This window comes from Osmerus mordax, chromosome 6 (genome assembly GCF_038355195.1).
Source record: "Osmerus mordax isolate fOsmMor3 chromosome 6, fOsmMor3.pri, whole genome shotgun sequence".
In the NCBI taxonomy this organism is placed as follows: domain Eukaryota; kingdom Metazoa; phylum Chordata; class Actinopteri; order Osmeriformes; family Osmeridae; genus Osmerus; species Osmerus mordax.
Window position 1 is genome coordinate 19,465,209 of NC_090055.1, and position 14,267 is coordinate 19,479,475.

A 14,267-nucleotide genomic window follows, 5' to 3' on the forward strand; every position below is an offset into this window, starting at 1 on the left:
ATCATGTGTGGATTGGCTGTTTTAGGACAGTGCTGGGTGTGATTTGTGTATAGGGGTCATTTGTCTGTCTATCTATCTGTCTGTCTGTCTGCGTGTGTGTGTCTGTCTGTCTGTCCCTTCGCAGGTTCAAATCCCTCTCTGTAGGCGCTTGTAGTGAATGAGTCCCCTAAACGGATGCCTTATGTATCTACCTATCTATACAGACCTTCAGTGATTGGTTACTTCCGTGGTATCGAATAGAGAGGGGGCTGGAGGATCATCACATAGCCAATGGGGGATGGAGACGCTAATAGGGTCACTCCCTCGTCAGCAAATGTCCTTTCAGGAAATACGTTGGTGGAATTTACTACATGAAAGGATTAATTGTAGTTTGTTTTTTGTTTTTTTTCAAACGTATTAAACTGAAATGGTGATATTGATTTCTTTGTTTATCATTCCCTACAGCAGTGTGGGCCGGGGTGGAGTAGGGTGGTGTTGATGGGGTGAGGGAGGGAGGGGAAATAGGAGGAGATAAAAGAAGATGGGAGCTCTGTGAGAGTAGCCTGGGGACTCTGAAATCTGATGAACTGCTGCTCATTCAGAAGAAAATTAACAACCCACAGATCTATCTCAGAAAGCCCTCCTCCTCAATGGGCTGTACCAGTCTAAGTACTCGTTCCTCCCTCCCCCATTCTCCCCCCCCCCCCCCCCATTCTCCCTCCTTCCTCCTCTCTCTACCCTCCCCTATTGTCCCCTATTCTCCCTCCTTCCTCTACCTCCACCGTCCTCCCTCCCTCCCTCCTTCCTTTCGGTTCCCTCCTCCCCTTCCACTCCCTTCTGTTGCTCCTCAATGTTTACATTCTGATTAATTAGCGTGTAAACGAGCATCCTCCGTCCCTCGTCCCTCCCCGTCCCTCCCCCCCTCACCTCCTTCCCTATCAACCCTCAAGGTGGGAAGGGAAGAGCAAATAAAACAAGACACCAAAGAATAAATCGATAAATGTTTCATCAGATTTAAAAGACGGCGTTAGACTCAGTTTTATGAGTGGTGCTCTGCAGTCTGCAGGGTGGCCAAGTCCTTGGGTTTAAAAGAAAGGTTTATAGAGCCGTAAACACTGCCCAATTCTCTTTTCCATTTTGACCACATAAAGTTCCGACAGATCTATAAATCTACAAGGGAGATGGGAGACTCTTTGCCCCTTTTTACTAGTCTTTTCTTTATATCTTTCTTTCTTTTCTTTCCATTTTCTTTCTTTCAGATCCTCTTCTCCTCTGCTTCACACCTCTCTCCCTCTCCTCTCTGCATGGGGAAACTGGTAGCTTTGGTGGTTCATTGCAGTGTGCATCAGTATGATGGAAAAATATCCCATATGTCAAACAGGATTATAAACATAATCTGCACAGGTGAACAAGTCTACTCAACCAGGTTTCTCACCAAATCCACAAAACTCTTACCCTTTCAGCTTCCCTGCCAACATCAAATTCCAAACATTTCTTTATAGAAAAATCTAGAAGAAAACGCAAACACAACAATGTTGCAACTCAAATCCCCATTTTCATTCCAGCTACAGTGCAGCAACAACACCTGGTTCTGTTTGTATCAGGGGTAAACACCTTTGAGCACCGACCATGAATGATACATGCCAGAACCACCCTTCTGTCCGCTTGGCTGGTCCTGCGGGGGCGCTGGTGGCAGAGGGCACAGGGACATTTGGGTCAGCACTTTATTAAGTGTAACAGATGCCTAGGTCGAACTGCCCCTGGCTGAGTGAATTGCATTTGCGGTGGAGTCTGACAGAATGGCAGCCAGCTATGATAACAGACCTGCAGAGAGGATTCCATTTATACACCCCTGCCTGTACTGGGGGAGGGAGGGAGAGGGAGAGGGAGAGGGAGAGGGAGAGGGAGAGGGAGGTTCAGAGAGAGAAAGGGAGAAAGAGAAAGGTTCAGCGAGAGAGAAAGATAGAGGGAGGGAGAGACAGAGAGAGAGAGTCCCTGGTTAGACCGTTGAGAAGGGGGGGGGGGGGGGGGGGGGCAGGTGGTTGGGGGAGAGAGGGGGAGCCCGCATGGGCTGCCTTCCCACTGCACTTTATACATCATTAACCTCCACTTAGCAAACACACCTCCTCAGGTGCAGTACAGGGACATGGGAAACACACTGATGTTTACAACTGCCTCCCTGAATTAGGATCTGCCCTCGCACACTGTGTGCTGATTTATTCACATTCCCCGTCTGACAACAAGATTCCCTTCAAAGACAAACTACCTCCGTCGCCTGACTGGGACCACGTTCATTTTCGGGGATTTACGCTTCCCCGCTATTTTTAGAGGAAGTGACAGCGAACCGCTGGGGGCCTGCTGCATTGTGGGAACCTGCGGGAGGACTGGAGGTCTGAGATTCGGTGAGACGGCGGGCGAGGGAGGCCGATCCAACTGGCAGTTTTCAACATCAGAGTGTTGGTTGTGGTTGGTCCCCGGGGGGGGAGGGGACCAACCACAGCCACTCGAGATTGTAGATGTGTCTCTCTGGCCTCCCACGCATCTGCATTGACTGTTGTGAGGATTCATAAGCAGAGCGATTGTCTGCAACCTGGATTCATAAGCTGCCTGATTGACTGCTGTTGGCACAGTGGCTGCCAAGCCCGCCAGAGGAGGCTGACAAATGATAGCAGCTAGGGAAATTACCCTGCTCTCTCTCTCTCTCTCTCTCTCTCTCTCTCTCTCTCTCTCTCTCTCTCTCTCTCTCTCTCTCTCTCTCTCTCTCTCTCTCGCACTCACTGCCTCTCTCGCATTCCCTCTTTCCCAGGCAGACACTCCATCCCTGCATCTCTCTCGCAGTATTTTTACCGCCATCCTCCATCACCGCCAAGCAGATAATACAAGCAGAGACACGGTCCGCACCATTGTGTCTGCGTGCATGTGAGTGTGGGCTTATTACACACATCACTTCTGACGGCACTCCGCCTGGAGTCTTCTCTACTCTCTGTTCTGCAGGAGAGAACAGAAGGAGGAGAGGAACACAGGCCAGTACAAACAAGAAACACAAGCCCAGCAGAATCACAGGGGCAGCAGAAACACAAGCCCAGCAGAATCACAGGGGCAGTAGAAACACTGGGGCAGTAGAAACACGGGGGCAGTAGAATCACAGGGGCAGTAGAAACACAGGGGCAGTAGAAACACGGGGGCAGTAGAATCACGGGGGCAGTAGAATCATGGGGGCAGTCAAATCATGGGGGCAGTAGAATCCCAGCCACAATTCCAGCAATCATCAAGACCACTCACATGACAGAAATAAAAAGATGCAGAGCCCATGTAGTTCTAACAACAAGCTCCGCACCTTCAAACAAGAACCAGTTAATGTGGAGGGGAAGGTAAGGAGGGACAGAGAGCGGGCAGAGCTACAGAGAATGAGAACCCGAGAGAGAAGAGAGAGAGGACAGAGGGAGAGAGAGAGGACAGAGGGAGAGAGAGGACAGAGGGAGAAAGAGGACAGAGGGAGAGAGAGAGGACAGAGGGAGAGAGAGAGGACAGAGGGAGAGAGAGGACAGAGGGAGAGAGAGAGAGAGGACAGAGGGAGAGAGAGGACAGAGGGAGAGAGAGAGGACAGAGGGAGAGAGAGCAGGAAAAAAAAACGTGTAAATTACCATTGTCTGTTTTGCGTGTGCTCTTAATTGTTGCTGGAGAAACTAATCACAGAGTAGCGACTGCTTAACTTCATTTGTATTTTGTTTTAATTGACTGAGCTGCCGTCGGGCGTTCGAGAGATGTTATTATGAAGAGTGGGCGAGGAGAGTGGTACACTACAGGACATTAGAGTCAATTAACTGGAATAGTCCTGAGAGACGTACTGTGTTTGGTCCTCACGAGCGCTGACTTCCTGCACAGGAACCATCACAGACCTCCAAACACACTGTCAGGGAGACGCGTACATGTAGGACATCAGAACATGCGCAGGTGTGTGTGTGTGTCGGGGCCCAGAAGGTGTGTGTGTGTCGGGGCCCAGAAGGTGTGTGTGTGTCGGGGCCCAGGAGGTGTGTGTGTGTCGGGGCCCAGGAGGTGTGTGTGTGTCGGGGCCCAGGAGGTGTGTGTGTGTCAGGGCCCAGGAGGTGTGTGTGTGTCAGGGCCCAGGAGGTGTGTGTGTGTCAGGGCCCAGAAGGTGTGTGTGCTTTAGACAGGAGAGAGCGAGGTGATGGTGAGATGTTCCTCTACTGTGCTGGTGAACGCTCTCTCTTCGTGAGCAGATGCAGATTGTGATGATCCAGTTAAGTCAATATTGCTGATGGTGCAGTAACTGTTGAAGGTGTGTGTGTGTGTGTGTCCAATGGTGTGCACTGGGTGGAGATAAGACCACAGTCTTTGTCCACATAAAAACAGAAATGGTTGTTTCCTTTTGGTGTGAGATATCTCGAAGAAGATGAATACTCATTATGATGATCCAAACAGATCTCATGCAGATGGGGACTCAGGAAATGTAAGTGTTGGTTCCCTCAGATACACAGAGGGAGTTTTACACAGTCATCCTCTGGGAATCAGGGCAGTCCTCTGCTTGTCGTTTTAGTTCTTAACGAGCCTCTACTGAGATGAAAGCTCGTTAAGGCTCATTAAAGCTCGTTAAGCAGGACTGAGTGGCTTTCTGGACTGTGCCCTCTGAAGCCAGAACACACACCTTCCCTGCCTGGGAGGACCAGGGCAGCTCTGATGGACCAGACCCCCGAACCAGACCCCCGACCCAGACCCCAGACCCCAGACTCAGACCCCAGACTCAGACCCCAGAGACCCCAGCCCAGACCTAGACCCCCGAACCAGACCCCGAACCAGACCCCAGAGACCCCAGATCCTAGACTCAGACCCCGGACTCAGACCCCAGACCCCAGACTCAGACCCCAGACCCCAGACCCAGACCCCAGACTCCAGACCCAGACCCCAGAGACCCCAGAGACCCCAGATCCCAGACCCCAGACTCAGACCCCAGACTCAGACCAGACCCAGGGAATTAGTAAACTGAGCTTTATGCTGTTACAGGATCTGACCCACACATAGTCCCCTCCCTCTCTTCTCTCCTCCCCCCGTCCCTCCATCTCTCTTTTTAAACTCAATTACAAACGTTGGATGCACGCTTCGTTATGATTGACTCCGGCTTGATTTGCTTGGCTGCTTCTGGAAGCTAATGAAGTAGAGTTGTATCTCGGGCAGCTGGGCAGGGCAGAGGGGAAGGACAACATCTCTACTGACACACTGGAACACATAGAGCTGTACACTATTTTACACTACTCTACCCCACTCTATTTGGCTATATGCCGCTGCATTCTACTCAACTCTGTTTGACTCTGCTCTGCCTTGCCCTACCCTACCCTATCCTTCCTCTACTCTACTCTACTTCCTTACTCCAATCTTCTTACCTAAAACCAGCGGTTTGGGTCTGAGTCTGTAAAGAGAGGAAACGGGCTGTCCTTCCTTCCTCTTCCTGGTCTGACATGCTGTCTTTCCTCTTCCTGGTCTGACATGCTGTCTTTCCTCTTCCTGGTCTGACATGCTGTCTTTCCTCTTCCTGGTCTGACATGCTGTCTTTCCCTCCACTTCCTGTTCCCGTCCTGCTGTGTTGGTCTGGGGGGGCTGAGTGTCCTGTCTGGTAGGACTCTGTCTGGGAGCCCAGCAGAGCAGAAAACAAACATCCTCTGTTCTGTGCACACACTCTGAAAAGCACAAATGTAAGCATATAAGCACACACGCACACACTCACACACACACAGCTTACACTCACGTAAATGTATGCATGAGTGCGGATGCACAGAAAGACACACACATACTGTCCACATGATTACACTCACAGAAAGGGCTGCACGCACGTAGATGTTCAACAAAGCACACACACACATCATGTTAGGCATGCTTCCATGATGGCTGGGTCTGCTCAACAGTGAACCCTTGCTGCTCGCCACGCTGTGCTGATGGCTATCCTCATGACTAGCCATGCTGATGACACCAAGGTTCACAGGACAGAACGAGGCCCGGCCGTCACACACCGTCACACACCGTCACACACACATTATCACACACACACACACCGTCACACACACACCATCACACACACACCATCACACACACACACCGTCACACACACATTATCACACACACACACCATCACACACACATTATCACACACACACACACACCGTCACACACACACCATCACACACACATTATCACACACACACACACCGTCACACACACATTATCACACACACATTATCACACACACGCACACACCGTCACACACACATTATCACACACACACACCACCACACATACACACACACACAGTCACACACACACCATCACACACACACTGTCTCACACACACACACACCATCACACATACACACACACATCATCACACACACATTATCACGCACACACCATCACACATACACACACACACCATCACACACACATTATCACACACACACACACCGTCACACACACCGTCACACACACACCATCACACACACTGTCTCACACACACACACACCGTCATACACACACCATCACACACAAACACCGTCACACAGATCATCACACACACACACAAACCGTCACACACACACCATCACACACAAACACCGTCAAACACACACCATCACACACACACACTGTCACATATGCACACACACACCGTCACACACACACACTGTCACACACACACACCGTCACACACACAGATCAGCAAAAAACATTATGACCACCTACCTAATATAGTGTAGGTCACCCTTTTGCTGCCGAAACAGCTCTGACCCGTGGAGGCCGGACTCAGCAGACCCCTGACCCGTGGAGGCCGGACTCAGCAGACCCCTGACCCGAGGAGGCCGGACTCAGCAGACCCCTGACCCGAGGAGGCCGGACTCAGCAGACCTCTGACCCATGGAGGCCGGACTCAGCAGACCTCTGACCCGTGGAGGCCGGACTCAGCAGACCCCTGACCCGTGGAGGCCGGACTCAGCAGACCCCTGACCCGTGGAGGCCGGACTCAGCAGACCCCTGACCCGTGGAGGCCGGACTCAGCAGACCTCTGACCCGTGGAGGCCGGACTCAGCAGACCCCTGACCCATGGAGGCCGGACTCAGCAGACCTCTGAAGGGGTGCTGTGGTATCTGGCACCAAGACGTTAGCAGTCCTGTATGTCCTGAGGTGGGCGGTCCTCTGCTTATCGTTTTAGTTCTTAACGAGCCTCTACTGAGATGAAAGCTCGTTAAGGCTCATTAAAGCTCGTTAAGCAGGACTGAGTGGCTTTCTGGACTGTGCCCTCTGAAGCCAGAACACATACCTTCCCTGCCTGGGAGGACCAGGGCAGCTCTGATGGACCAGACCCCCGAACCAGACCCCCGACCCAGACGCTAGACCCCAGACCGCAGAGACCCCAGACTCAGACCCCAGACTCAGACCCTAGACCCCAGACCCCAGACTCAGACCCCAGACCCCCGACCCAGACCCCAGAGACCCCAGACCCCAGACCCCCGAACCAGACCCCAGACCCCCCCGAACCAGACCCCAGACTCACACCCCAGACCCCCGACCCAGACCCCAGAGACCCCAGACCCCCGAACCAGACCCCAGACCCCAGACTCAGACTCCAGACCCCAGACCCCAGAGACCCCAGACCCCCGAACCAGACGCCAGACCCCAGACTCAGACTCCAGACCCCAGACCCCAGACTCAGACCCCAGACCCCAGAGACCCCAGACCCCCGAACCAGACCCCAGACCCCAGACTCAGACTCCAGACCCCAGAGCCCAGACCCCAAACTCAGACCCCAGACCCCAGACTCAGACCCCAGAGACCCCAGACCCCCGAACCAGACCCCAAACTCAGACCCCAGACCCCAGACTCAGACCCCAGATCCCAGACCCAGACCCCAGACTCAGACCCCAGATTCAGACCCCAGACCCAGACTCAGACCCCAGATTCAGACCCCAGACCGCAGACTCAGACCCCCAGATTCAGACCCCAGACCCCAGACCCCCGAACCAGACCCCAGACTCAGACTCAGACCCCAGATTCAGACCCCAGACCCCAGACTCACACCCCAGACCCCCGACCCAGACCCCAGAGACCCCAGACCCCCGAACCAGACCCCAGACTCAGACTCAGACTCCAGACTCCAGACCCCAGACCCCAGACCCCAGATTCAGACCCCAGACCCAGACCCCAGACCCCAGAGACCCCAGAGACCCCAGATCCCAGACTCCAGACCCTAGATTCAGACCCCAGACCCCAGACCCCAGACCCCAGACTCCAGACCCCAGACCCCAGACTCAGACCCCAGACAGACCCGTGGAGACCCAGACCTCCACGGATCAGACTTGTTTGTCCAGCATGTCCCCTAGAAGCTGGGCTGGATGAGATCTGGGGAATTTGGAGGCCAAGTCAACGCCTTGACCTGGTTGTTGTGGTGCTCAAACATTCCTGAACCAGTTTTGTTTTGATGTGGAGACGCCCTGACCCAGTCATCTAGCCGTCACAATGTGGCCCTTATCAAAGTCGCTCAAATCCTCACACTTGCCTATTTTTCCTGCTTCCAACACATCAACTCTGAGGACAAAATGTTCTGTTTTATGCTTACAGTAATACTGTAAATCCCATCCACTGTTAGGTGGAGTCAGGTGGCTGAGCGGCCAGGAATTGAGCCAGTTCAATTCCTGGCCGTGCCAAATGACGTTGTGTCCTTGGGCAAGGCACTTCACCCTACTTGCCTCCAGGAGAATGTCCCTGTACTTACTGTAAGTCGCTCTGGATAAGAGCGTCTGCTAAATGAGTAAATGTAAAATGTAGGTGCCATGGTAACAAGATAATCAGGGTTATTCACTTCACCTGTCAGTGGTCATAATGTTATGGCTGATCGTATCTTATGTATATAGTGTCTGTCTGTGTGTGTGTGTGTGTGAGTGTGTGAGAGTGTGTGTGACCCCTTGTTCCTCATCCTCGTAGACAGAGCCTGATGAGTAGCTTTGTCAGACTGTGATGCGGGGACACAAACAGATGTATTTTTAACAAGACTGCGCGTGTTTAAATGTGGTGTGGAGAATGTTTCTGTCACTTCCAATTCCACACGATCCCATTCCGCACTTCCACTGCCTCGGAAGGGCCTGGTGCAAATGAGCCAGTTTAATTATAGAGGTGGGCCAGAGCTTTAATGGATGCTGTGTGTGTGTGTCAGAGAGAGGAGAGAGAGAGAGAGAGAGAGAGAGAGAGAGAGAGAGAGAGAGAGAGAGAGAGAGAGAGAGAGAGAGAGAGAGAGAGAGAGAGAGAGAGAGAGAGAGAGAGAGAGAGAGAGAGAGAGAGAGAGAGAGAGAGAGAGAGAGAGAGAGAGAGAGAGAGAGAGAGAGAGAGAGAGAGAGAGAGAGAGAGAGAGAGAGAGAGAGAGAGAGAGGGGGAAAGACGCGTTTGCGAGGTCAGATTGTGGTCAGCAATCACTCCTTGAGAGTACGTGCAGTGATGAGACCAGCTCCAGTCCAGAGGAGATCTTCTCTGGAGAGGGCTGTTGTGCTCTGAGCGACAGAGAGGCAGTGAGGCAGCGAGGCAGCGAGGGAGAGACGGATGGAAAGAGAGGTAAAGAGGAGGAGGGAGGGGGGAGAGGAGAAAAAGATGGAAAGAGAGGTGAAGTGGAGGAGGTAAGGAGGGAGGGAGATGTAGACAGGAAGAGGGAGGGAATTTTTTGAATAATGATACTCTCAAATCAAATGACCAGTAATCATATGTTTGTGTGAGTAGTATCTCCCTGCCCTGGTGATTCATGCTGTATGAATGTGAGTGCACAGACAAGGTACTTCACAGCTGTCTTCTCCACATCATTAAACTGTTACAGGGCTGTAGTTAAGATGGTCTGCAGTATTTCAGATGACAGAAACTCACCACACACACAGAAACACACACACTCTTGAACAAGCACACACACATAAACACTCAGATGTCCTCACACAAGTACCCCCACAAGTGCTCTAAAATACTCTTCCTCCTCTCTCTCTCTCTCTCTCTCTCTCTCTCTCTCTCTCTCTCTCTCTTTCTGTCTCTCTCTCTCTCTCTCTCTCTCTCTCTCTCTCTCTCTCTCTCTCTCTCTCTCTCTCTGTCTCTCTCTCTCTCTGTCTCTCTCTCTCTCTCTCCTTCCTCCTCTCTTTTTCCTCCCTCCTCTCTCCCTCCTCCTCTCTCAGGGAGCTCCTCAGTGTTGCAGGCCTCTACGCAGCCATCTGGCGAAAAGGAGAAGGACGCCAAATATTGAGTTCTCAATCCATTTCACTGAAAACAACAAAAGAAGCTGTCCTTTCTAGGCTCCTTTATGTAAGCGGTTATGTACGCCCTGCACTGTAACACATTCATCAACTGTAAAATCATTCTTACTCTGTATATCATGAACTGACTGTAACAAACTAATAAACAACCAACTGACAGTAAACAGGGATTCATCATTAGTGAGTTATTAGTAAATGTGATACTGTACAGTCTGAGGTTTGACTTCCTGGTTCTCCCTGGCCCTGGTGTCTCTCTCTCTCCCGGTGTGTGTGTGTTGCGGCCCTGGTGTCTCTCTCTCCTGGTGTGTGTGTGGTGCGGCCCTGGTCTTGTCTCTCTCTCCCGGTGTGTGTGTGTTGTGGCCCTGGTGTCTCTCTCTCCTCGGTGTGTGTGTGTTGCGGCCCTGGTCTTGTCTCTCTCTCTCTCCTGGCTCGCTGCACGTGAGATCACCCTGTCCTGTGTCCATGCTGGCTCCCATAGTCTGTCCTCGTCACGTTGTTGTGGTTACAGGAGGGAGCATGCCTTTCCTCCTCGCTGGGCACGTATGAGCCCGTACATCTTCACAAAGGCCCTGAGCACAAATACAGTCTCAAACGTTTCGAAAGGTGCATTTTCTGAGCGCGTCTGTAGGAGCTAAGCCAATCAGAGCACAGATGTCTGGGCGCGTGCGTAGGAGCTAGACCAATCAGAGCACAGATGTCTGGGCGCGTGCGTAGGAGGTAGAACAATCAGAGCACAGATGCTTCAAACCTTCTACTGCGTAGCCTGTGGGTGGGTGTTGCAGCCAAGCGCGGCCTGCCTCTGAACACTGGTGCTTAACTCAGGATGTGGTGCGAAGCTGGCGTGAAGGACAGTCAGCATGAAGATCATATCCATACAGGGTGGCCAGCACACACACAGAGTAACTTCTTCTGCAGCTGTTGCTGCTGCTGTTGTTGTTGATGCTGCTCTGTGACGCAAAGCCCCTCCCAGCACAGAACGCGTTCCACACAAGTCCTCTCAGTGGATACCTTCAGCCGGGACAGGCACTGCGCTAATGGTAGCCAGCGTTAAATCAATAAGCAATGGCTTCTAATGGCTTGAATGTGCTCAGCGTGGAGGATGGAGGGGGGAGGCGAGCAGGGATGCCGGGGTGCTGAGATGCGCTCGCTACGCTTGCTCTGCCTCTCAGATCAGTTTAGCACCACTGAGAGCACCCCGCCTCACCCCTCTCCCCCCCCCCTTCCTCTCCAAGACACAACACAGGAAGTAGTGTTCTTGATTAATCAAGGATTAAGAGGGAATCATGGAAGTCGATGTTTCACAAATAAAATGTAACAAATGTTAAATGATTGAACAAAAAGCTCAATTTGATGCAGGCGCTCAGCTGATTTATAACTTCTGTATTATTAGTCCTGTATTATTATACTCTATTGTACATTAATATTATAGAGAGGATGTTGTACTGTTTACAGTAACTGTTATACTGTTGAAATTGTGGGACATGGATCTACCAAATCAGGACATTGAGCCAGGGACTGCTTGATGATGTTGGCACTACGTTGTACAGTGATACACACACACACATACACACACACACATGCAAACACTAACACACACAGACTAGAGTCCTGCACAGGGTCTGGTACCTGTGGTTCCCCGCAGGTAACCCGCTAAAATAAAACATTTTGGGTTAAGGGAAAAAATATTTCAACCTGCAGGGCTGGTTGCGGTTCAGAACTAATATATTGCGGGTCGGAAATTCAGAATAGCCTACATTCCAAAAGATAATTCACTGGGTCTATCAAAATTGTTAACTTAACGAGAAATGATGAAATCAAACGAAAGGTTATAATTCCTTTTACGATGTCGGTTGTCAATTTACGCATTGTGTTGTGAAAAATAAATCTACAAAAGCTTTTTGGTTTGCAGTTACTTAAAGGTTAAAATAGTGCCACACAATTAATAAATCCTTAAGGGACATCAGAGGAATATTAGCCAATGTTTGGAGTTTATTATAAATCCATTCCTTTTTTTAAATGGGTAAGGATTTCGGCTCTCAGAACAATTCGGTTCGGTTTTCGGGTGAAAATCTGTCCTCATGTCGTGTGTCGGTTTGGTCTCGGAATTGATGTTGCCTGCGTGGTTTGGGTACGGTTCCAGAAAATGAAACCGTGCAGGACACAGACACACACACACACACACAATCTAACACACAATCTAACACACACAAACACATACAAACACACACACTCACACAAACATACACACTGCTGTACCAAATATAGAAGCATATTCTCCAATATCCTGTTCTTGCTTCAGTGCTTCTCTCTGTGCGGTAGATGTTTTCAGACACATGGGGCAAGGATGCCAGCACAGATAAATAACAAGGAGGAAACCCTGATAACTGAAGAAGCAAAATAGCCCCTGTTTCCAGTTTAGAAATGCTTGCTTTCAGCTTCCTGTTCAGAGCCTGGTGTAGGCGACACCCTTATTTGCGAGGCAGGGTGCAGAAGAGGGTAAAATTGAAGGTAATCTGTTCGGAAAGAAACTCTTACTCAAACACCTAAAATAAGTGGGGCTCCCTGATGGATATCGTCAAGCCTTTTTTGCGAAAAACCACTGTGCATTTATGAAAACAGAAGTCTGCACCACGTTAATTTAGTCCCACAGGGAGGAACAGATGAGGGGGCAAAGAAATAGAGGAGGCGAGAGGAGAGGAGAGAAGAGTGGAGAGAGAAAAGTAGAGAAGTCAATCTTCACCTTAATTTAGGTCGTTGCCTAATATTGCTCATCACTGATGTTAGCCTGTAATCATAAACCAGGGTGAGGATGAGGAGTTGACCTAACACGGTGACGATGAAGTGATGAACTCAGTTGAAGCACGTGAACAAACCCAGCCATGCCTCACTGGACCTGAGAGGACTGGGGAACAGAGCTGGGTTACTAGGCAATTACTCGTGCCCGCTTTCCACCAGATGAAACGGGGTAATTTCATCTAAGAGAGATTAATATCACACGCAGGGATGAAAGGCTGGGTACTCTGTTATAAGAGTCTTCTTAAAGAGAGAGAGAGAGAGAGAGAGAGACAAAGAGAGAGAGAGAGAGAGAGAGAGGGGAAGAGAAACAGAGAGAGGGGGGTGACAGAAAGAAAGCACTGGTAGGTAACTCTGGTTACAGTATTACTGGTAGTTACAGTTTTTCTCGATTGTTAACACACAAAAATGGTATGTGTAAGCCATCCCCACAAAACCATTTTGCCAAATCCCAGCAGAAAGACCATGTACCCCAATCTTTACACACAATTGACCCTTTTTGACACATTTTTTAGGTTCATTCACACTTCTTTGCAAAAGTCTAAACACACCTCTTACTTTAAGACACAATTATCACCATTATGTCATTCAGAAAACACTGCCATTTGATAAGTAAACCCAAAACAGCGCAATTCAAACACCCTTACCAACCAAGTGTAAGCACTAACAAGCAAATATACTCAACAAGCAATCAGGGGTTTGGAATTACAGTTTTTCTCAATTGCTAAGACACATTTCTTGAATGTGTACTGTGTTTTCTCCAAACTCTAAACACACATCTTCATACTTACACTGTTTTGGCCAAACCCTTGACTTTTGACCCAAAATCAAACACTGTAGTCAAAACCATATTATCTGTCGTATAAACCTAACTTTTCATTCAAAATACACACAAAGCCCTCAAATAAATTCAACCTTCTGAATACCGTTTAGACACTGCTGGGAGGAATTGAAAAAACTATTATAAAAAGGTTTTCAAGAACCATTGACTATAACGTGTCCCTGAATTTTAGATATGTTCCACCTCATGAGTTTGACATGATGTAAATCATAAAACTCACAATTACTGCAATTGTTCAATTACTGCAATTGTTCTCTGTGAGCTTACCTTTGTATTCATTCCAAACCCCTGATTGCTTGTTGAGTATATTTGCTTGTTAGTGCTTACACATGGATAATTGGTTGGTAAGGGTGTTTGAATTGCGCGGTTTTGGG

The 14,267-nt window shown here is 49.9% G+C and overlaps 1 protein-coding gene across 1 annotated transcript; it reads left to right on the forward strand.

The window, feature by feature from the left end:
* The first annotated feature begins 4,677 nt into the window (after positions 1-4,677).
* On the forward strand, positions 4,678-8,231 carry LOC136944386 (uncharacterized). Its single transcript, XM_067238134.1, has 2 exons — positions 4,678-4,975; positions 7,288-8,231. Exons 1-2 carry the CDS (start codon positions 4,678-4,680, stop codon positions 8,229-8,231), a joined length of 1,242 nt encoding a protein of 413 aa, XP_067094235.1.
* Positions 8,232-14,267: the final 6,036 nt, after the last annotated feature.